We start from the raw sequence: 24,176 nt of genomic DNA, 5'->3' as shown, positions 1-24,176 counted from the left end.
TGTTACAAACAATGAAGAAAATATTTAAAATTTAATCTTGTTTTATTGTGCCATTCTGTCAATGTCTAAGTCATCGTATCAACTTGAAGAAAAACACGGCCGACATTGATTCCACATGTCACTGAACACCTCAACTACAATCATCTGAGACCTAGCTTCAAAAACATTCCACGGGAAGAATTTTCTATCGTCCAATATGGTATTTCCACCATCATCTAGATAAAACTCTCATCTGCTTCAGAGCATTAATTTCTGACTCGATCGGTCAGTGATTTATACTAGCTCTGAAATTAATCTGAGAAATTCTTTCTTTCAACTTTTAACTTATAGCTTTTAATTTGTATTATAATACAGAGTGCACATTAACCGGTCGATGATGAATGATTACAAATTGATAGATTTGCTTCTCTTCCACTTTTCAATATTTCATGCCAGTTCCAGACAAATTATGCACTAGTCGTTCAGGTTAGTACAGGTTCGCAGAGCTCCTGCCTCCGTGACATCATTTCTGTATTCTGATAACAATATACTATTTGCATCGTTTTTTTCAGAGCGTATCCCGTCGCCGTGGCGATTGGGTGGATTGTGTGGTCTTTGGAGTTCTCGAGTAGCTTCCGTAGTGTAACGTACATCTCGAGACACGAAAAACTGTTGCAGTTCAGGATTGTGCTCTGCAGCCCAGCGACGTTCCTCTTTGCTTTCACGTATTCCATAGGTGAAATAAATGACCATACCTGAAACAATTCCACCCAAAGTAAAAAAACCCCAGTTTACACATGCAATGCTTTGGTTGTGTTATTCAGAGTTGTCAAGCTTAGGGTCAGATTTCTAGTCCTTAAAATGCCTTTCAACAGATGTCTTTTGTTCTTCTATTCATTGCGTTGAAAAGTGCTTTTTTTCTGTCATTTGCTAATAAAGTACTTGGTTATTGTAGAGCGTTTGCAAAGTGTGCACCCTTATATCGCCCGACGATTGGTTAGTATTTTAGTCTTTTGAATGAAGTGTTGACGACTGACAATGACTTTGATCAACAGTAGCCCCTGCACGAGACAGTAAGACTGTTGCTAACATATGTGAGCATAAAAAGTTATGAGTAACGGCCTGAGAATGCGCTAATCATCAACTTCTAAGGGTCAAACAGCCAAACTGGTTGCACTCTACCAAGTATCTATAATATATATATACATATATATATATATATATATATATATATATATATATATATATATATATATATATATATATATATATATATATATATATATACACATTAAGGTCTTATGCACCTTGAAACAAAACGTTTCAAACTTCGAAAAAATTTACCAAGTTTACAACTTCTATAGATTTTAATCCTTAGGTGAGATTGTTGGAAGGATTGAAATATTTTAAATTTAAAATGGTGGTTTTTAACAGCTTAAACCTTTCGTTTCGAGGCTAATATTACCTAAATACTTACCAATGGTAATCCAGATAGCAAATCGTATCCATGTTCGGTATGACAGGTTCATTATCAGAACTGAATTACAGAACATACTTAAGGCTGGGACAAAAGGCACAAATGGGACCTACATCGAAGAAAATTTGGCAAAAAAAAAATGAATTAAATTTTCCTTAAGATGTTCATTGTTCGTTAAGTCTTATTTAAACATTCCATGAGAAGAGTCTTTGAAATATGTTTGTCAAGGACAAGTCTCGCCTCGTCGTCTTTATTTCCTCACCGGGCTATATTTTGAACAGCTTCCCATTGTTTGCCCGTCTGACATTTAGTACTACCGTTTCGAATCGCTTGTGTGTCTTGCTTATATGGCTTTATATACAAACTTCAACACATGGAGTATTCTGCAGGTATATTCAGAATGTTTAATTGAAAGGCAAGCTATAGAGCACTTGCATGAAGAATTAAGTAAAAGGAATCAAAAATAAAGTTTCTAAACATTTTTAAACATTCATAGCACAATAAAAAAAACGCGAAACAAGCGTCGTAGGGTAATCATGAAAAATAAAATAAGAAAATAAAATAATCAAAGTAGGCTTCTAAAAATAGACTGAAAATTCTGAACTCAAATATTGCTGCGTATATGAGCGTTCATATCACATATTCATACGTTTACCTTGAACCAAGACCGTATTTCACAATGTTTGGTATATCGACATTCAAACATCTATTTCAGCACTTGACACTGCCAACACTTTCTACGTGTTTTTTACTAACCTTGAATGTACTTGCTGTAGTATTTTGATTATGCATACAGATCAGGGTGAACCACGTGACTACCATTAAGGCAAAGAGTATGACAAGAAGGATGACCCAAGGCTCTCCTGAGCTCACAGCGTGGCTTTCATGGGTTATAAGTGCCGCAAAGGCCAGCATGAATATCCCCATCATCAGCGTTGCAAATGTTGTGAGTGATCCGGGAGCGACGGAGGCTAGAAACCGCAGGTTTTTAAATCTCTTCTTCAACTTCCCGAAATCACGACTATCTACGTTTTCGGTTGCTGAATTACCGCAGTTTTGGTCGTCTTGTTGGTTTTGTTCGTTTTGAAAAGGGTCAGAAAGATCGCTCTGGTCACAATCCCCATCTGGAGAAGTACAAATTCTCATAAAGTGTGGTTGGTACCGCTGAACGATAACGCTTGCTGCCACTATGGTGTACGCAACAAGAGTACCAATAGACAGAAACTCAACAAGTGCATGCAAATCGAAGATGGCAGCCAAGACGCCAGTAAAGATACCGGAGATAAATGTAGCGAAGACGGGAACCTGTGTTATGGAATTTACTTTGGCTAAAAATGAGAACAGTAACCCATCGTTTGCCATGGCATAAATGCTACGAGGAATGGCAAACAAGTGAGACAAGAGGGCCGCTGTCATAGCTAACAGGGCGCCTACACCGACGATATACTGAGCCCAAGGTATGTGATGCTTCAGAAAAGCATCCGGAAATGCAGACTCTGGCTTTATGGCGTAGTAAGGTACCATTAAGGTAAGGGTCATAGATACACCAATATACGATAAACTCACTACGGTCATTGACACTATAAGGGCTATGGGAATACTACGAGCTGGGTCCTTGACCTCTTCCCCTGATGTAGCTATAATATCAAAGCCCACGTATGCGTAAAAGCAAGTGGCAGCGCCCGATATTATACCAGAAACACCAAAAGGGGTGAAGCCACCATCAGACTCCCAGTTACGGATATCTGCAAGATAGAATCCCACGCACAGTACGACGGCCACAACAGTCAAGTTGAATAACGCTAACACCGTGTTCAACCTGGCTGAAAACTTTGCTCCCAGTGCAATACACGCCGTCGCAACGAAAACCAAGCCTGCAGCAAGGAAGTCGGGGTACGGTGCGAGAAATTGTATATGGAACGGACCTCCAGTTACGTGCGTGTACGTAAAGTTTCGAATTCTGTTATTCAGCAATCCATCAAAGTAACCACTCCATGCACGCGCAACAGATGCCGATGCAATTAAGTGTTCCAATATAATGTTCCAGCCGATCAAAAACGCCCACATTTCCCCTATTGTAACGTAGGTATACACGTATGCAGAACCTGCTTTAGGAATCCTCGCTCCAAACTCAGCGTAACATAGAGCAGCGAGAAGGGAAGCAAATCCCGCGATAATAAACGAGATGAAAACGGCGGGACCAGCTATCTCCTTTGCAACTGTTCCGGTGAGGATGTAAAGACCAGCACCAACCATTCCTCCGACGCCAAGGAGAGTTAAATCAAATGAGTTCAGGCATCGTTTGAGTGACGTTTCCATAATGTCAGACTCGAAAGTCTTCAAACGGCTGATCCTACTGAGGAAGCTCATACAGAATGCCATTGTCATGTTGCAATGTCAAAGATTTTTCTTTTATGTACAATCCCTTCCCTTATTTTAGGAAGTTATAATCATATTCAATAATGTCGTTTGCTACAAACTGATTTGTCTCTATGACTGAAGTATGTATCAGTGACTTTGTTTCTCTGAACAACGCCGAACAATATACGAAATCCTTCCACACGTACACAGATGGAGTGGCGACGCAACTTGACAGTTGATGTGGACTGGTTCTCATAGACGCCTACGTCACCAATAACATCTAGACAAGATGTCGAAGAAAAAAGATGTGGTTGATTTTCAATGTTGTGCGATGTATTTCTTTATTACGATATTGTGATCTACAAAGAGAGTTTTTTATGTAGGTTTAAAGCTGACAAGACAAAATTGTCTATCTAATACATCAAGCTATCTGATTCATCTATCTATCTATCTATCTATCTATCTATCTATCTATCTATCTATCTATCTATCTATCTATCTATCTATCTATCTATCTATCTATTTACAGTTATCCTCCACATTCAATGAATGTTCATTTGTAAATGTGCAATACTAGTTATTCCACGATATGATATCACATAATAGTGATATGATTGACAGAATTTCCGTACTCGATTGCAACGTATAATGGTCGCCAGATCAACTGAATGTTGATAAATTGACATTTAAATCCCTGGATTGAGCCACTGACGTTGGTTTCTTCGACTCATGTGGTAGCTGTCGCCCTTTAGGGACTGGACAAAAATTACAGAGGGGGAGGGCCGGTGTTTTTCAGAATGTCGCCGCGCAAAAAAATAGTGACCCTTCAAAATTGTTTGCAAGAAAAAGAGTGATCCTCCCAACTTTCATGCTCAAAAATAGTGACCCTCCCTCTGCGTGACACAGTCCATATATAATTTCTCATTTGACCTTTCGAACTTTCAAAGAATACTTTTTAATCTTTACAGATGTTCACTTTTATGCGAGGTTTCAAGTAATTCGATGAAAAAGAGATCACAAATCACAATATTTTGTCAGCTACAATTGGCTTTTCAAAATCAAAAGGGACAAAAGCTGTAATATTTACCTTCGTTTATAAATGTACATAGAGCACTATTATACTTTTTAAACCAGACTCGTGTTCTGTTAATTGCAGAAAATTCTCGACAGTGCCCAGATGCATGTCTGTTTTTAATGATATCTCTTTTAAATGTAATATAGATATTTTTTCTACGCTGTATAGTTTTAAAACTATTTCATCCAGTCATTTTAACAGTTCTCCTTTTTGATTCGTGTATGTTTTTTTTTCAATTTAATGTATCGTGCTACTTTTATGGTTGTCTTGTACATTTGTCTTGTGATTGTGTGACTTTTTTGTTTCGCAGATCTGTTAGTGGGTTTGCCCGTTGATCTGTGTATCAAATAAAATAAAATAAAATAAATAAAAATAAAATAAATATTGTTTGTCAAGGAACTTATTACAGCTTTAACATCAATATTTTACGACATATACATATAAATTCACATATAGAGCGAATATGTTGGTGTGAAAATACCTTATTGTATACTCTGTAGACTACCATGAGAAGTGAATTAATATTTTTGGGTGAAATTCCAATGTCATATTTGTTATCTACATCTAACTTTCAAACACCCTATTTGAATCAAGTACATTTATATCAATTGTCAAACATTTATAAAGGCACAGAGTTAGCTAGTTTTGTATTGGGAAAAAGTTATTCATAGTTTCCTCATAGACTCCACTGTATAGTGGCTCAACATTTCGGTGGAATTACAAAATCAAATTCCTTGCACACACATGCACTTGTTACCACCCTAGTCTTATCAAGTATATTAAAATTAATTATCAAACGTCTACGTCTATAAATATACAGATGTAGCTAGATTTTTTGAAAAAAAAATTATTCATATTTTCATTTCGTTGAAAATTGATAATGATTTGCTGAATAATAGTCTGTTAAGTTTGCGAGAGTTAGAAAAGGCAATATATCTTTGGATTATTTCTTATATTTTCGCCGACAGATTTAGCCTGTTTAAACTGCATTAGACGTACATGCGATGATCAATCATTTTATTGGAACAGTTCTAATGCGCAAATGTTGTTGTATCGCTCAATCATCTTTTGAGGTCTGACGCTGGTTATTTTCCGCTTATCGCTATCGCGCCTCAAACGACTTGCCAACCATGGTGACTTGGTTTACGAAACGTGAACATCATAAAACCATAAGGATGGGGTAACAATTCAGAAAATATCCGGGGCAGACTATGCGAAGTTTTGTATGTGCTATACTTGTTTTGTCTTTGCTATATGCTACACAATAATATACATGTAACCTAAGGACCTTCTATATGTTTGCACCAAACTACCATACAAAGAGTTTTGATAGAATAAACAAATACTAAAATTCTGCAAAAGAGTGTGTAATGTAGGTTTCGATATTTATTCGGAATACTTCGGTGCTGAGGTCGGTTTTCTCTCCGCCAAGCTCTCACATCCATTGCATTAACAAATACAACCTAAAAGTGAGTTTGAAAGCGTTCCTACGGCTGAGTTTCGAACAACATAACAAGCTACTATTAAAACGCAATATTGTCATTTACGTTTCCAACTATCTGATCATAGAATCGTACTCACCTTTTAGTGGCTATAGAGCATATATGTTCAAATCGTGTTCAATTTTCAAACTCTCTCTTACTGCTGTGGGAACTGCAGGGTCGACTGCCGGTACTTTCACTTTTCACTCAAAGGCCGTACTACTAATTCTACGGGCATTACTAAGTGATCAAATTAGATATAAACTTTCTAAAATATCTCACGAATAAGGACCTCGACATGCACAGACAATGGTGGAGTCGAACAACATGACAAACAAACAATAGTGCCATCGAATGAACAGCTGTGACGAGTTCGATCAAATTAAAATTTGGCATTTCTGCAAACCCGGTGTAAAGTCAACACGACAAGGTTGACTATGCAATCAGCAATTAATAAAGTCAGGTTCCACTGTCACATTTTACACAGTAAACTCGCAAATCAGAAGCCATTGAGACAATGCTGTAAGACTTCGTTACTTCAGTGAAAGTAAGAAATGCAAGACACTTGTGACGTGCAGTTTATGACCCCTGTTGCAACTGCATTGAAGTTCATACGTCAGTTTGAATGAGAATTTTATGCATATAGTCACAGTCCCTCTATCCACGGACTGTGATATAGTGTAATAATTCAGTCGGGCAGGTATGGATAATGTCAAAAGTGTAGAAAAAGGAATTAACCTAGGAACATAATACAAGGCACACAAGACTAGACATGTCAAGTTAAAACTGTATTTATATTGAACATTTAGTATTCACAATGGCAGAGGACAATTGTGGATAAACGTTTATCATTTTGCGCAGATACTAAAACATGTAGGATTAATTACAAACGTCATTTTATTTTTAGGGATGATAATGTAAATGACGTCTATGTATATCACAGAAAGGTATATGCTGCCTACGTGAGACACGTTTTTGAAGAACAAATCCTCAAACATGGGTTGATTTTTCATCCAATAGCCTAAAAGCCCTAAAAATAGGTTGATAACAAAGGAAATATCCCCATATGGATAAAAATTCCCCAAATTTATACAGAAAATTATCTAACAATGGATCATGTTTTGGAATATACATGGATAGGTATTTTCAACTTTGGCACCATCCCCATGAAAATATCAGGATTATTCCCCCTACTTAACCCCCGCCGATATCTCGCACAGTGCGTATATCAGAGGTATGTGAGACCATACAGAAATGTTCAGTGCGCGTCACAGGCGTATTTTAAAATCACTTGTCTGTAATTTTAATGTTTGAACATGCATTTTGTTAATAACTATGCAAACGGAAATCATGCGGGCAGGTTTTGAGACATCCAGTGAACAGCGCCTATCCCAGCGCACGACTGTGGCCGCTCAGCTCTACTGTCACTATAGCTCTGCGGGGGTGTTACCAGCGTGGTGGGAGGCCGTATAACCAGTATAACGCCGGTAACACACAGCCCTGCTATGCAGAGCTACTGTGAGTGTTATTGTTACCATACACTACACAATACAAGACAGCCGGAGAGGCCACAGCCGTTCACTGTGAGTCAAAAGCTGCCGGCATGATTTCCGTTTGCATCGTTATTAATTAAACGCATGTTTCAACATTAAAATTATAGACAAGTGATTTTAAAATTCGCCGTGCGCCTGTGACTCAGTATGACTGTAAAGGCTTCGCGACGAGCACTCCACAAGCAGCAAAACTGACGAACGGCTACGTGGTTTGTTTATTGCGATTGTACTTCCGGGTCATGATGTGACCATCATTGATATGGTGCGATATGCAGGCCGCGACCCCGCGACCAACCACTTTGGACAGCTCGTTCTCCGAGTGGTAACAATCCATTTGGTCGGCCTACACAGCACTCTTTGCTTTCGTGATCGAGCCTCGGTAAGTGTGAAACAAGGTGTAAAACGTAAGGGGTGGGAGGGAAGCCATACATATTAGATTGACGGTTGGTTGTGTTGTGACCATGTGGTTGTACACGTTGTACAATAGCCCATTATAGTGTGAGCTTGTGACAGAGAAGCACTGCGTACGATGTTGTGTGTTCCCGGCGTTACAAGGCCTCCCACTACTGCACTGCCAAGGTCCATAGTCGACAAAACCGGCGACATGCTGTCTCAATTTGGACCGCGCACGAAAAACTACTTTTCTGGCCACTTTCGGCCAAAATCAACTCGATTCCGATCTCTGTCTACCCGATTAACTCAACCGCTCACATGCTCACAGACTGCAAAAAAATTTGCTCTCGTGCCGTCCCAAACCGTTAGTTTGCCGGACATGCACGGACAAGAGCCCATGAACGTATCTTTTGGCCGGCCACTGGATCTGATGGCCGGCCACTGGGCCTTTGACCGGCCACTGGGCCTTTGACCGTTCATCGACGGCAAACTAACGGTTTGGGACTTTACGAGAGCAAACTTTTATAGCAATATATATATATATATATATATATATATATATATATATATATATATATATATATATATATATATATATATATATATATACGAGAGCAAACGTTTTTAGCAATTTATAATATATATATATATATATATTATATATATATATATATATATATATATATATATATATATATATATAAATCATACTGTCCTGTGTTCCCAGTGTACGTAGAAGTATTTTAATACTTCAACATTTCTATTCCAACTTCTCTCCAAGACAAACTACAATAACCTATCGCACCCTATCAGACCCAGTACAACTCTCCTAAATACCGTATGTTCTATATTTTCATTTACAGAATTATCGCATGTGAAATGCTCTGCTTGTAAGCAGCCGTGACCTTGCCTGCATCTCGGATGCCAGATTGCTTTGTTTGAAGGTTGATAAAGGCGGCAATCGTGCAACTTAGATTATTTGGACTAAAGAGGCACTCGACCAGGCTTGCCAACAGACACTTGCCGGTCGGCAAGATGGCGAACCGCCAAGATCACGAACAAGTGGTGGTCTCAGGGAGAGAACTTTCTCCATGGGAAGATGCTTTCGCCCAGTATCATGACATGAATCTGCTGAATAGTTCGTATGTGTTTTTCCTCCAGGCCGACGAACCAGTGACTGAACAGTTGGTAGTCAACGGTGCGCGCATGCTCAGAGCATCATATGCTATGCTACGAATGCGTATCGTCGATGAGGATGGCAAGCGATATTTTCGACCAATGGACGAAGAGGTCATTGATGTCAAAACGCTTTCAGGTGATTGGGAAACAGTACACGTCGGCGAGCTGTCTCGAAAGTTCGATTTAATGAATGGCCCTCTCTGGAGGATTCGACTACTCGAAGGTGATGTTGATGATAGAAAATTCTCGACAACCATGATCTGCACTTTTTTCCAAGGCTTTGTTGATGGCAACACCGTCATGCGATTTATTGACTCGCTTTTGACCAACATGGAAACTGTAGGAGAGCAAGCATGCTCGGTCGTCAAGCAAGAAAAGTTCCCCCTTTCCGATTCAGTTGAAACAGCTGTGCAACTGGCGCCCCCAACGACGGAGGAGAGGCATTTTTTCCAGCAAGTCGCCCTTGACATTGAACGATTCGGTTACACCCAAAATCCCTATATCGCCAAATTTGGTGCTGTGATGTCCAGAAATCCTGATGTTCGGAAGGATACCAGGCTTATACCGATTGAGTTGAGGGTCGAACAAACAGCCAAGCTCATAAGCCTTTGCAGAAAAAATGGAACCTCGGTTAACGGAGCCCTAACAGCGGCTGCCGCCCTAGCTTTGTGTAAAATTGTGCAAGGCGGTCAAGTTACTGAAGACCTCGAGATCTTAGTTAGTTTTGCTGTAAACATGAGAGGCCACTGCAAGCCCGCAGTCAAGCCTGATCATTCCTTCGCGAATTTCGCACCTGATATAGAAATGCTCCTGAATGTTCCGGCACAGGGTGACGAATTGGAAGAGTTTTGGAAATTTGCGGCACAGTGTAGAGAGGAAACGCTGAAGAAAATAGAAGCCGGAGAACCGCAACTTGTACTGAAGCACTTTAGACACATGAAAGACACTAACTACAGCATGAAGCGATTTCTCAAACCCTACATGGAAAACGTTGCTGACGGATACCGCGAAGATACATTGTTTTTCATGTCGAATTTAGGAAATCTTGATTTCTTGTCGAGGGAGCGAAAGTTTCAAATCGTCAGTCGACACTGTGCGTGTGAAAACGCCCTCATGGGCCCAACATTTTGTCATTATGTAGCAACTATTCACGGGCGCTTGTTGTGGAGTTTAGTGTACTATACTAATGTGACTACAAAAGCACAAGCTCAGGAATACGCAAATGAGATTGTTGCTATCCTAATACGAGCAATTGATGCAGACTTTCAGTGACATGCGCAGTTTACACAACCCTAAAATACAATTACTTCAGTACAAACTAAGTCTTTCCGAGCTTGAGTCAGGTTATAAGTTTCTTGAAATTTCCTCATTGGTCACTTTGCCAACATGTATTATTTTCCTACATTAAAATAACACTAATTTGAGAAAACGGTCTATACTCTTTGTATTTCCCAATGATAAAGGATGTATCTTTTAAGAAAACATGAAAGCCCAACTAGCTGTAACTCTTGAAATTTGTTGACCTCAAAATATCTTCCTATTCTCTCCTGGTTTTCTCTGAATTCTACCCTTGGAAGGGATATGGGCTTTTACTGCATTAGGAAATCATATTCCTTTGTGAAACATTTGACAAATTCAAATTTTAACGGTCATTTTGATTTCCTGCCATTTTCAAAAGTTGGTAATATTTCAAAGGAAACAGAACATACAATGTCACAGTTGAAAACATTCACCCCTATGCATTATATTGGACTACTCTGAGCAGTTTATGTGAAGATTTTAGCGCAGACATGCACAGTATCCACGTTTTCGCTTTTCCCCATGGGGCTGCGATTTAATGTTTTGGCAAACATTTAATTGCAGTGTAATCTCTGTCTTGTTCAAAATTGTATATACAGTGGCAGAGGGTAGTTGACAATAACTGTATACACACACCTTATTTTAGCTTGAAATTGAAATCATAGTAATAATGCTGAAAGATACAGGCTAGTGGGCTAGTGGGACTTTAGGAAATCCACCATAAGCCAGGGAGAATAAGTAAATTGTTCTACTTTAGCCAATTTGGAATTATTATGTTTTAGACTGCGGAAAATACAGGGAATTTTTTTGGGATAAAATTTTTATTTTCTTCTTTTAGCATGTGGAAATGCTTAGAATATTTTCTGTCAAAATATTATGCATCTATCATTGTCGACAGTTTATAAAATCTAGACTCCCAAGTCATTTGTAACCAGTGGAACATTTTGCTCGTTTGTGAAAAAATGAAAACAAAATTCGGTCGCCACCCTGTAGCTAAGCCAAAAAATCTGAGCAGCAATATTTTTCTTTCTCTAGCCTAATCGTCTTAGATTGATTTTCAACGGTTAGATCGGTTAAGCGGCATATATGTACACAAATATACCACCTTCACTCTCAAAATGGAAATCTCTTTTATCGGTTGCATATTCTTGCATGGTTTATTTTGACTTGACTAAATGAATGCGCTAAAGGACAATAATTAAGAGGTTATTACCCAAATCTCCTCTTCCTGTATCGTATCAGAATGAGTGTCATCTGTGCTGCGTCAATGCACGAGAAGAAATCGATTGTCTGACGCAGCACAATTTACACGAATGCTGATACGACGCGCGAAACTGGCGATGTTATCGTCACGGATTGTCACAGAATGAAACATTACTGTCGCGATCTGTGTTTTATTCTCCCGGAGTAATGAGTAAAAACGGCCAATCTCTCAGGAGTATGTGCAACTGATTCACATGGTACTTTCATTCATAAATGCCATCAAGCTGAAATTTCGATACACGAAAGCCATCTTACCAAAACTTACGGATTCGGTCACATGAACTTGTTATCATTGTAACTGGCGATGTGCCCGGGCCAACGCCAAATCAAGTCCGTCATCGGCGGGTAGAGAGATTTCACCGGGCTAGCGACGAACAGCCGCAGTAGTCAGACTTGTTTAGAATATTTTCAAATATATCAATGGAGTACATGAAACGACATGATCGAAACAGTAGTTCTTCCAGGTGTCTTCGTGGCTTTCAAAACTATCACAATTTTATATCGTGGCGAGCCCGAAGGGTTTCTCGTTCGATGACACCCGGTTTACGTCCTCATTCATTGCATGCCTACGGCCACAACGCTGCCGTCGCCGGTCTCTGCTGGTGTCACCTCGTCAATTCCGATCCCGGAAAGTCTGTTGTCGACTCCCGACGATACCACAGCGAGCGTTGCAGAGTTCAGGCTATACAGTTGACAGCGGCTGTCTTCGCTAGCCCTACGCTGTAGGTTCGATTCTGATGAAGAGTTTACAAATTTTTATATGATGAAGAAAATTTTGGTCGGTCGTATAATGACTTTGTGGTTTGAGTCTTCTATATATTGCTTATCCGAATACCATACGCTATTTATTTATTCTGTTGAACTTACGTTTAGGTATAGCTTTCAGGTGGCCAGGGACGACATCCGCATTGAGCCGTACGACCGGAGTCGCGACGTTACTAAGCTAAGAATCGATCAACGGATCATTGCTTGCATACCATTGGCATTCGTTCTGTAGAGCCCTGGCACCCCGTTCGGTTATTGAGAATATCTACATGTAAAGCTTTAGCTACTCGAAATTTCTGTGGACATGCCTTTCAGGTTTTAATTTATGTAAATTAATTGTAAGATAAATTTTCAAGGACTGTTATGGTAACCTAAGGCTGCATTCATAAACACCTCTGTAGCCGGGAATTGACGGGGATTTGAAAACATCAAGGGTATGTTGGTGCATATACAGGGATTTGGGGACATAAAGGGAAAGCGAAACGAATCTCTGTCTCTGTCTCTCTGTCTCTCTCTGTCTCTCTCTCTTCTCTCTCTCTCTCTCTGATTGATATGAAATATTAGTTGGATCATCTCTTTAATAAAATGTCGCGAAAAATAAATTGTATGGATAAAGACAATCTCTATCGTGTATTTATTGTTAAGTACACAATACACAAACATACAGGTACTTTGAATTTCTCACACCCGTAGGCATCAACCCAGATCACATGGAACTGCTCCAGCGTTTTATTGTTCTATGACTATGTTTCAAGAGAAATTACATTTATTTTACTTTTTAGAGCAGTACAAAAATTACAGTGAGCCGATTTTTCCAATACATAATGTTTAGGATTTATGAAACAGCCCATCATCGATTTTTAGCATTCTGTAGAGATGGAAATTCAAAAGTTTAAGCTTAAAGTTAGAAGACTAAATGACAACTGTTTATAACTGTACTGAAAACAACTTGTGAGACCCTCTTTCTATACATTGGCACTGGAACCGTGGAAGCCACACGTGGTCACTTTTAATAGAACACAAACTGAACAGTATACAATGGCCTTTTCAGCAAACAACTCGGATTTATGGGTGAGAATAGACCCTTTACATGACCCAAGAGTGACCTTACTCCATTTATAGCGGCAACTCTTGTCTAATTTTTAGATGGTTTTGTTTTGTGTATCTACTACAACTTCTCGTTCTACTCTCTGACGCGTGATGAAAAGCTCCGGAGATTTACTAATTCACTAAATTCATATTTTCTCATGGGAAAGTTCGTTGATGCACAGCAATACTTGAATTCACCTCTGCGATCAGTATAGATATGTGACACTGTAGTCGTTCTTTGGAGAGTGCCACGTGGCCGCGTATAATTTATGTAGCTGGTGACCCTTCTTTGGATAGAATCAGCCTCAGGGGGTTGTAAATAATCAGAAAAATGTTACCAGCATCTTTTTGCATGCGTATCTTTTGATATGACATTTTCTGAACCACGATAAATTATGAATGGACTCGTAAAAAACTAAAAGCGTATTTACATTTAAGAGTAATGGTGACAAAAAGAGAAAACATTTACACTACGAACAAATCCGCTACGAACCTTTCCATACATGTGCCGATGCCGCTAGTCCGCTTTTAATTGCTCGTCGAGTAATTAAGCAAAGTAGTTTTCAGCGGATTATTTTTGTGAAAACCGAAAATGAAACTTTTCCTTATAGAGTTCAGTCAGGGATGACGGTCATTTTGAATTTCAAAAATCGGTAAATTATTGACATTGTTTTCAGAAAACAACATTTCTCGCTATTGTCCGCGATTTTTAGTCCCCACGGACACCGTCCAGGGGGACTTATATGTTTGGTCATGTCCGTGCGTGCCTGCGTCCGTTCACGCAGATATCTCAGAGATGCAAGGAGCGATTTCATTCAAACTTGGTACAAGGATTACTTCATATGTCATACAGATGCACGTCGATTTTTTTTGTGATACGATCCAATATGGCCGCCAGGCGGCCATTTTATTACGATATTTTCATGTACAGAGCCATAACTCAGACATGTTTCAACCAATTTTATTCAAAGTTGGTACAAGGACATTGACCAATGTCATAGATATGCACGTCGATTTGTTTTGTGATACGATCCAATATGGCCGCCAGGCGGCCATTTTATTACAATTTTTTCATGTATAGAGCCAAAACTCAGGCATATCTCAACCGATTTCATTCCAAGTTGGTACAAGGACATTGACCTATGTCATACATATGTACGTCTATTTGTTTTGTGATACGATCCAATATGGCCGCTAGGCAGCCATTTTATTACGATGTTTTCATGTACAGAGCCATAATACTCAGACATGTATCAAGCGAATTTATTCAAAGTTGGTACAAGGAGATTGACTACTGTCATACATATGCATGTCAATTTGTTATGTGATACGATCCAATATGGCTGCTGTGCGGCCATTTTATTACAATTTTTCATGTACAGAGCCATAACTCAGACATGTTTCAACCAATTTTATTCAAAGTTGGTACAAGGACATTGACCAATGTCATAGATATGCACGTTGATTTGTTTTGTGATACGATCCAATATGGCCGCCAGGCGGCCATTTTATTACAATTTTTTCATGTATAGAGCCAAAACTCAGGCATATCTCAACCGATTTCATTCCAAGTTGGTACAAGACATTGACCTATGTCATACATATGTACGTCTATTTGTTTTGTGATACGATCCAATATGGCCGCTAGGCAGCCATTTTATTACGATGTTTTCATGTAAAGAGCCATAATACTCAGACATGTATCAAGCGAATTTATTCAAAGTTGGTACAAGGAGATTGACTAATGTCATACATATGCAGGTCAATTTGTTTTGTGATACGATCCAATATGGCTGCCGTGCGGCCATTTTGTTACGATTTTTTCATGTACAGAGCCATAATACTCAGGCATATCTCAACCAATTTTATTCAAAGTTGGTACAAGGACATTAACCTATGTCATACATATGTAGGTCTTTCTTGTATGTAGGTCATTCTTGGCCATTGAGCGCTATCTGTATCAAAGTATTTTATCACAGACCTAATTAATGAAGAGGACTCTCCTCTCTGAGGACATGTAATCAAAGTACCCATTAACAAGTGGGGACTGTGTCATCAACGATGACTTGTTATCTTGATTTGAAAGAGAATGGCTAAAAGTTGCTCTGAGGAAAGTTTTCCAAAGTTGGACTCCTACTTTCGAGTCGCGCGCTACCTCAAGTATTCTTTGTTTGTCAATATTTGAAAAAACTCTATACAGAATATAACCTAGCATTGTTTTACAAAGATGTGGAAAAAGAAGGCAAGATGGGTACAGAGAAAGTAGGTGTGTATTATTGATATGAAAAAAGGCGCAAGAACGGCGGGTGTATATCTAAATCGTGAAGGTCGAAGATTTTTCTTCAATCTTTAGATAGTAGCATTCTACTTTTTGAACAACTTTTCCTGGACGGTTGACCTTAATAATATAACATAGTTCGTTTTCTATCACTTCATACCCGCACATTCTTTCAAATAAATTCACAAAACGCATTTTTATTTTTAGGTTGAAATTACTCAGTCGATACAACATTAAAATGTGAAATTATAACTGCGTCGATCCTGAAATAATCGAATGTCTATCGCCTCGAAACTGAACGACGTAAACTTTTTGTCAAACGTTCCTTAATTAAAGTTTCAACTATATTCTAATCCAATGAAATATTAATATCAAGAGTCGCCGTACAAAGTTTGGGCCACCTTACATAATACCGATATTTGAAATTCAAAATTTACTATCTCCATGAGCTTCAAAATAAGCCCCCAGACCAGAAATGAATTGTATGAGTCTGAACATCTGTCCCCGAGGAGCATTCCACTTAACCCTTTCACCCCCAGTTCCCTGTGTACAGGTCCAACTTTACCATAGAAAACAATGGATTTGGGACAAACCATGGTGGTGAAAGGGTTATGAAAGTGATTGGTTAATTAGGGGTACCATATTGAGGGTGATTGTATGCTGTGTTTCTTCAAAGTTTGGTTTGTCATGCACGAAAGGCCCTTTTGTGGGATAGGGATAGGGATCAAAACTTCATGATTTGGAATTTCGGGTTTTCTATTAGGTGCAACTGCAGTTTTAATCATGTCGAGAAAATGTCAAAACTGACGCTGTTTCTGAGTACATTGGGAGAGCAATTGTGCAGGATGAAGGCACACGTTACTCAGTGAGGTGACCCTATATATATTTTACGGTCAGCATGCATATTTGCTGTTCGCCTATTTGTATTTTAGTTCCCTCTTGGTAACCGAACTGCAGCTTGACAAATTGTCTGCCCCACCACTGCTTATAAGTTAACTATCGAAGATTACATCGTATCGTTCTCCCTTGGTATACTATTATTATTTCAAACGTATGTAACATAGCATATGTAGACAATTTATTTGGCAAATATGATAGCTTCACATTCAGAAGCTAAAGCTGTCAATATTCACCGTAGGTAGTTCCCTTGTCGACGTTGACTTCAAGTCTTGCCCCAACCTTTTGCAAGGAACCATTCCCTCTCGAAATAAAGAATGCATAACCAGGGATTACCTTGCAAAATTTTGTAAAGAGGAAACAATTTACCTTATATTTACCAACACTTAAAATTTATAATGGTCGGCATCCATGTGTTAAGGCTATTGGAAAAATTACTTTCGATTTAAAAAAATAGCTGATTTTTTTAAAACTTTATTTACTCCAACGCCTTCAAAATGAGCGCCAACAAGCGGTATACCAAAATTGTTGTAAAATTTTGAGAGTCCGAATGTCTGTCCCCGTGGTACGTTCCCTCTAAACTGCAGTGAAATATCTACTTCTTGCGTTTATAATTTGTTGTCACTGACTGTATAAATCGCGTTTTAATCTGCACTTTTTCTTTGCTTATTGTCTGCTCGCGCCTTTAAAATGGGAATATCGGATTTTATAATTTTCCCGCCTAACGTGTTATTCGAATGTTATCATGCCCTATTTTCACTTCCAGTGCACCTTTCGCCTCTCCACTGGCTCGTTTCTGCTGTTTGTGAACTCAGAGCATGTCATAAATAATGTTAAAAGCAGGCAGCCCGAAATAACCTAGCATATCATGCAGATAAGCAATAAGGGGTCTCTGAGCAATTGGGGGTCAGCCTTATTCTCTCATCAGCATTTGGCCCTGTAGAGTCGGCGGCTTTTTCTATCACATAATGATATACGAGCAGGAGAGCACAAAATGGGAGACTGAAATGTTTGTTGATACATGACCTATACCCTACCAAATGGTACACAATTATAAGTGAAAATATAAAGACGACACTGAACTATTCGTAACGTAATGAGCAAAGTTACCCAAGGTTGTTTTTTTCCATACTCTCCTACTCCACCATCTTAGCCCTAGGATTTTTGGGAATAGCTAAAACTGTCGATGCCGTAAGCGTTAGCAGTCAATTTCATATTAAATGTTAAGATTGATCGGTTTAAAGTATGCGAACAGGCCAAAATCACTAACATTCCTAAAACGTGAAAAAATAATAAAACAAGGGAGACACCTAATGCCGACGTGCACATACACTTGTCGACGAACTTCAACGAAGGATTGAGCCAACAATTTTAAACTCATGAGGAATTAGCGCGGGAAATTTTATAAATGGAAATCGACATAAATTTATATCTAGTGACTCAACCAACAATGCGGCCATCAGTGGTCACAGTTAAGTGGCGACAAACTCAATGATCTTTTGCCATTAATACCATCTTTAAGCTGTTGTGGTTTTATACGCTGTTGTTTGCTATTGACTGTTTTATAAGACTTTGTCACCAGTGTATCCAGGAGTACCTTACAGTCAAATTCGTCTTCCATCGATAGCCTTGATTTCCTTTGACATCAAACAGGCCCCTCGCAGTGAGAAAGCGGACCTGTAACAATGCTCTATCATGGGTTTGCAAGATGAACTTGGCAGTTGGGTGATATAGGTACAAGCATTCTACCGGACAGTGACGATTTGAATACCCCAGAAACTGTCAATTCATGTTTCTTTAAAAGCTGCCATATCGATTTGATCTACAGGTTTGACAATCAGCGGTACCTTCATCATGGATCCTCTTTGAGATTCTATCGATGGCACCTGCTCATCTACTATGTCTGTCTAAATCGGTCTTACTTTGCACTACATACATACATACACACACACATATACATACATACATACATACATACATACATACATACATACATACATACATACATACATACATACATACATACATACATACATACATACATACATACATACATACATACATACATACATACATACATACATACATACATACATACATACGGACGGACGGACGGACGGACGGACAGACAGACAGACAGACAGACAGACAGACAGACAGACAGAAACGAATACTGGAAAATAGGAAAAAACAAACCAAACATTTGGACAGTGCATTCATGGCATACTGAGCCTAAGACAAATGGAAAATTAAGGCAGATTTTAGTCAGAAAAGTAAACTTGCATATCTGAAATAATTGGTAAATATTCTGCAGCTTCAATCGAATGTAATCACTTTTTTGAATTTACTCTTGATATATTTGAACGCGTAGGAGCCATGCCAAATCTCTTAAGTGGCCTATATCGGAGTGACATGTATCAGAAGTACATGTAGAGCATTTTTCAAACTTTTGGTTTGTCTTGCTGAAGTCAGCTTGTGATGGCGTCGAGCTATCAATTATGGATATAGCCAGATATCTAAAAACTTAACACGCCTTATATGGGCAACTGCGGGTTGTTGGTTCACGTGTGTCATTTTCAAAGGGCCGCCAATTGTCAATGATAAAATGAATTGTTAAAACTTGGCGCTGTAAGTTAAAACTGTCGGCTATTTAAAGAACTGTGTACGTAAAAATATTTAACTTTACTTGGTGCACTAACAGGATCGGTAAGTTGGTTTGATTCTCTCCAGAACTTATCACATATATATGTGATCTCTCAATATTTAATTTGTCGAAAACACCTTTCATTTTTAAGTATGAAAGTATAACACATAAGAAATTACGTGTTTGAAGTTATGGATATTGCTGTAATGTGTTTAAGAAGGATTATGGATTTCATCTTCAAAATGCATGTACAATAGCCATCAGAGATGATATTCAATACAACTACAAGTGTCAAGTTTCACTATCGCCATTCATTTTATGTATTGCATTTTGAATATAGAATTATAACAAAACAAGGTTAAAGATTGCTTCTAAAATAACTCACATGAAATAAAGTACCTCTATCTAACAGATTACAAAGTCAGTAATATTTGGAATAAATCATGAAGATTGTCTTCATCTTTGCGGCATTCTTGTCGTTGTCAGTTGCACATCATGGTGGCGGAGGCCATGGTTCGGGACCGAGTGTTGGTGGAAGGTCCTTTGGTTCAATGCCAAGTAACGGTGGAGGATCCTTTGGTTCGATGCCAAGTAACGGTGGAGGATCTTTTGGTTCGATGCCAAGTAATGATGGAGGATCCTTTGTTCAATGCAAAGTAACAATGGAGGATCCTTTGGTTCCATGCCAAGTAACGATGGAGGATCCTTTGGTTCGATGCCAAGTAATGGTGGAGGATCCTTTGGTTCCATGCCAAGTAATGATGGAGGATCCTTTGGTTCGATGCCAAGTAATGATGGAGGATCCTTTGGTTCGATGCCAAGTAATGGTGGAGGATCCTTTGGTTCGATGCCAAGTAATGATGGAGGATCCTTTGGTTCGATGCCAAGTAACGGTGGAGGGTTCTTTGGTTCAAAACGAAGTACAGGTGGTGGATCATTTGGTTCGATGCCAAGTAACGATGGAGGATCCTTTGGTTCGATGACAAGTAACGATGGTGGATCCTTTGCGATGCCAAGTAACGATGGAGGATCCTTTGCGATGCCAAGTAACGATGGAGGATCCTTTGCGATGCCAAGTCAGGATGGAGGATCCTTTGGTTCAATGCCAAGTAACGATGGAGGATCCTTTGGTTCGATGCCAAGTAATGATGGAGGATCATTTGGTTCGATGCCAAGTAATGATGGAGGATCCTTTGGTTCGATGCCAAGTAACGATGGAGGATCCTTTGGTTCGATGCCAAGTAATGATGGAGGATCCTTTGGTTCGATGCCAAGTAACGATGGAGGATCCTTTGGTTCGATGCCAAGTAACGGTGGAGGATCCTTTGGTTCGATGCCAAGTAACGATGGTGGATCCTTTGCGATGCCAAGTAACGATGGAGGATCCTTTGCGATGCCAAGTAAGGATGGTGGATCCTTTGCGATGCCAAGTAATGATGGAGGATCCTTTGCGATGCCAAGTAACGATGGAGGATCCTTTGGTTCGATGCCAAGTAACGGTGGAGGGTTCTTTGGTTCGAAACGAAGTAACGGTGGAGGATCCTTTGGTTCGATGCCAAGTAACGATGGAGGATCCTTTGCGATGCCAAGTAACGATGGAGGATCCTTTGCGATGCCAAGTCAGGATGGAGGATCCTTTGCGATGCCAAGTAACGATGGAGGATCATTTGGTTCGATGCCAAGTAACGATGGAGGATCTTTTGCGATGCCAAGTAGTAATGGAGGATCCTTTGCGATGCCTCGTAATGATGGAGGATCCTTTGGTTCGATGCCAAGTAACGATGGAGGATCCTTTGGTTCAATGCCAAGTAACGATGGAGGATCCTTTGCGATGCCAAGTAATGGTGGAGGGTTCTTTGGTTCGAGACGAAGTACCGGTGGAGGGTCCTATGGCTCAAGACCACGTAACGGTAGGGGATATGGTGGAGGATCCCATGGTTCGAGACCAAGTAATGGTAGGGGATACGATGGAGGATCCCATGGTTCCAGTCCAAGCAACGGCGGAGGATACGATGGAGGATCCCATGGCTCAAGACCAAGCAATGGTGGGGGATATGATGGAGGGTCCCATGGCTAAAGACCAAGTAATGGTGGGGGATCTCATCATGGAGGATCTCATCATGGAGGGGGTTCTCACAAGGGTGGAAGTCCTGACCATGGTCACGGGGGAGGTCATGGGGGGAGGACCTTACAATCCAAGACCAATTTACCCTGTTCGCCCAGGTGAGAAATTTAAATGTACATTCATCTCCTTAATGTTATTATGCAAAGGGCAAAGAATAAAACACTCAAAGACTGACATACACTGTGTCTTGCAATCATATAATATATGAAGACCGGACCACATGAAATGACAAATTACATTCTGAAATGACAATGTTTAAAAGCTACAGGGATTGTATAGAATAATATTAAAACATCACTGAATAATTTCAGGTTACAATTAGCAAGTTTTTCATATAGAATACTACAGTCAGGAGGTTGAGCTCCGTATGCTACAGTTGCAAGGGATGTTTGAATAAATATTTGGCTTTCACAGAAATTACTCATTGCATAGTGAACCGTTTTGTAACCGTAACTTTTCTCCGTGTGTTCTCTTTGCAGTAGAGAGTTTGTTTAATAATAAACAACCACATAAAAAGGGAAAACCTATCACAAGCTATGTTTGGAGCTGTTCAACAAACTATGGTTTAATCAGTGATAGACAAAACAGTCAAGAGAATATTTTGTTCGACACTAAATTGAAATGTAATCGTTATGTTTGTGCCTACTTGTCGATTGAAACCACCTAGTATATATAATGAGAGTAACATGATTGGATGTCGCCCATTATGGGACATAGCCCTCTGCCTAGTATTTGACACGGGAAATGCCTTTGAAATTGTATTGACGAACTACTGTAAAATGCTTGAAGTATAATTAAATATCACCCATTATGCCGATAAAGGTGACCAGTATTGTCCCCAAATAAAAACCACATTAACAAATTATTACAAGTAGTAATTGTTTGCAGGTCGCACATGGGAACTACCTACACAGCCTGGTCGACGATGTTTTGAAAAATATTTAATCTGAATGCTCAGTCACATTCGTCAGTCCCAACATTCTTAAAATTGTTGAGTATATTTTGAAGAATCCAATACAAGTTTATCTCTTTCATTTTACAATATTATTTTTTCTTTGTCCTAAGTGCCACAAACTGATGCACCACCACCGCCGCCGCCACCAAAGCCAACCGAAGCACCTCCACCGCCACCTACCAGACCACCACCCACTGAACAGCCAACCACTCTTCATGGTACGTAGCGGATTACACATGTCTTGCATTCTCATATTCTTCATCTTCATGTGATTACAAACCTGGACGAACTTGAATCAGATCAAACCAAACAAATCACATAACTAGATATTTTCGACAAGTGGCAGCAGAGAAGGAGATTATTATTTTTAAGTAAAGTAATAAAAACTTACATAGGCAAATGTAATGCTATTTTAAACAAATGTAGGTCAGAGTAACATACCAAGGATTAATTTACTAATACCAAAGAAATCTATACAATAGTTGCCCATTTCACAACCTATCAAATATGTATTTAATGAACCTGCATATTTTGAAAGTTGTACATCCATTTCTGAACCTTCCTCCGGTTTCCTAGTGCTAAACGTACGGATTAAAAAGCTTTTAATGCCATGGGTACAAATGTCGATATGAATCAATAAGATTGACTCCCCGAGGGTACATATCGCCCGTCGCAACATTCGTCTATTGGCCCGTGCTCTGTGTCGCGCCTTGTATACCCGCTTATGACATGGATTATTGCAAAATTTTACCACCAGTTCTTTTGAAACTCTTGAGGTGAATTGACAGACATGCAAACAGATGGAGAAAAAATGATAGTCGACAGAAAAATTTCTTTGATGTCTTGCACAGGAATCGTCTTCCTGTCGCCCAAAAGATTTCCCAACGATCTTAACATACGATACTTTCTCTCTTTTACCTCTACTGGTGTCAACAGTTGGAGAGAGTAAGTATACTTTAGTTCATCAGTTCTTGTTTTTTCCAGTATAATTCCTGCAGAACGTTGGGTTACACAATATGATTTACTTCTCGACATTTGCGATGTACAGGAGTGTGATCTATTAGACTTTCCATTACACTTATGTGAAATATTATGGAATGCGCAGCGATATAATTATAAAATGTTGTGGATGCGGTACTTTTAGTCTATAAAAATGCAACCTAAACATTTCCCTTTCATATACCTTTGAACTAGTTAGCTGAATGTATACTTAACTTGACATTTCAAAACAGATTTTGTAAATTGTGGAAGATCCTGTCGTATAAACTTGTTGATATGATCAACTATCAATATGCATGAAGCATTGAGAACACGGAAGACCAATGTGTAATTGAAACAGTCCATTATACTATTAATCAGCAAT

The 24,176-nt window shown here is 39.2% G+C and overlaps 3 protein-coding genes across 3 annotated transcripts; 2 read left to right on the top strand and 1 right to left on the bottom strand.

The window, feature by feature from the left end:
• Nucleotides 1-23: 23 nt before the first annotated feature.
• Nucleotides 24-6,597, bottom strand: LOC139136944 (cationic amino acid transporter 4-like). Its single transcript, XM_070704815.1, has 4 exons — nt 6,474-6,597; nt 2,213-4,097; nt 1,457-1,565; nt 24-734 (listed from the first exon to the last, which is right to left on the bottom strand). Exons 2-4 carry the CDS (start codon nt 3,842-3,844, stop codon nt 454-456), a joined length of 2,022 nt encoding a protein of 673 aa, XP_070560916.1. The 5' UTR covers nt 3,845-4,097; nt 6,474-6,597; the 3' UTR covers nt 24-453.
• Nucleotides 6,598-8,165: 1,568 nt separating this feature from the next.
• Nucleotides 8,166-11,754, top strand: LOC139136943 (uncharacterized). Its single transcript, XM_070704814.1, has 2 exons — nt 8,166-8,305; nt 9,183-11,754. The coding sequence occupies exon 2, from the start codon at nt 9,355-9,357 to the stop codon at nt 10,768-10,770; it is 1,416 nt and encodes a 471-aa protein (XP_070560915.1). The 5' UTR covers nt 8,166-8,305; nt 9,183-9,354; the 3' UTR covers nt 10,771-11,754.
• Nucleotides 11,755-20,382: 8,628 nt separating this feature from the next.
• On the top strand, nt 20,383-21,810 carry LOC139136354 (uncharacterized transmembrane protein DDB_G0289901-like). The gene has a single exon (XM_070704079.1). The coding sequence runs from the start codon at nt 20,383-20,385 to the stop codon at nt 21,808-21,810; it is 1,428 nt and encodes a 475-aa protein (XP_070560180.1).
• Nucleotides 21,811-24,176: the final 2,366 nt, after the last annotated feature.

The sequence above is a fragment of the Ptychodera flava genome, chromosome 7, assembly GCF_041260155.1.
Source record: "Ptychodera flava strain L36383 chromosome 7, AS_Pfla_20210202, whole genome shotgun sequence".
Lineage (NCBI taxonomy): Eukaryota > Metazoa > Hemichordata > Enteropneusta > Ptychoderidae > Ptychodera > Ptychodera flava.
Note: the sequence above shows the minus strand (reverse complement) of the source record. Positions and strands in the feature narration are given on the sequence as shown.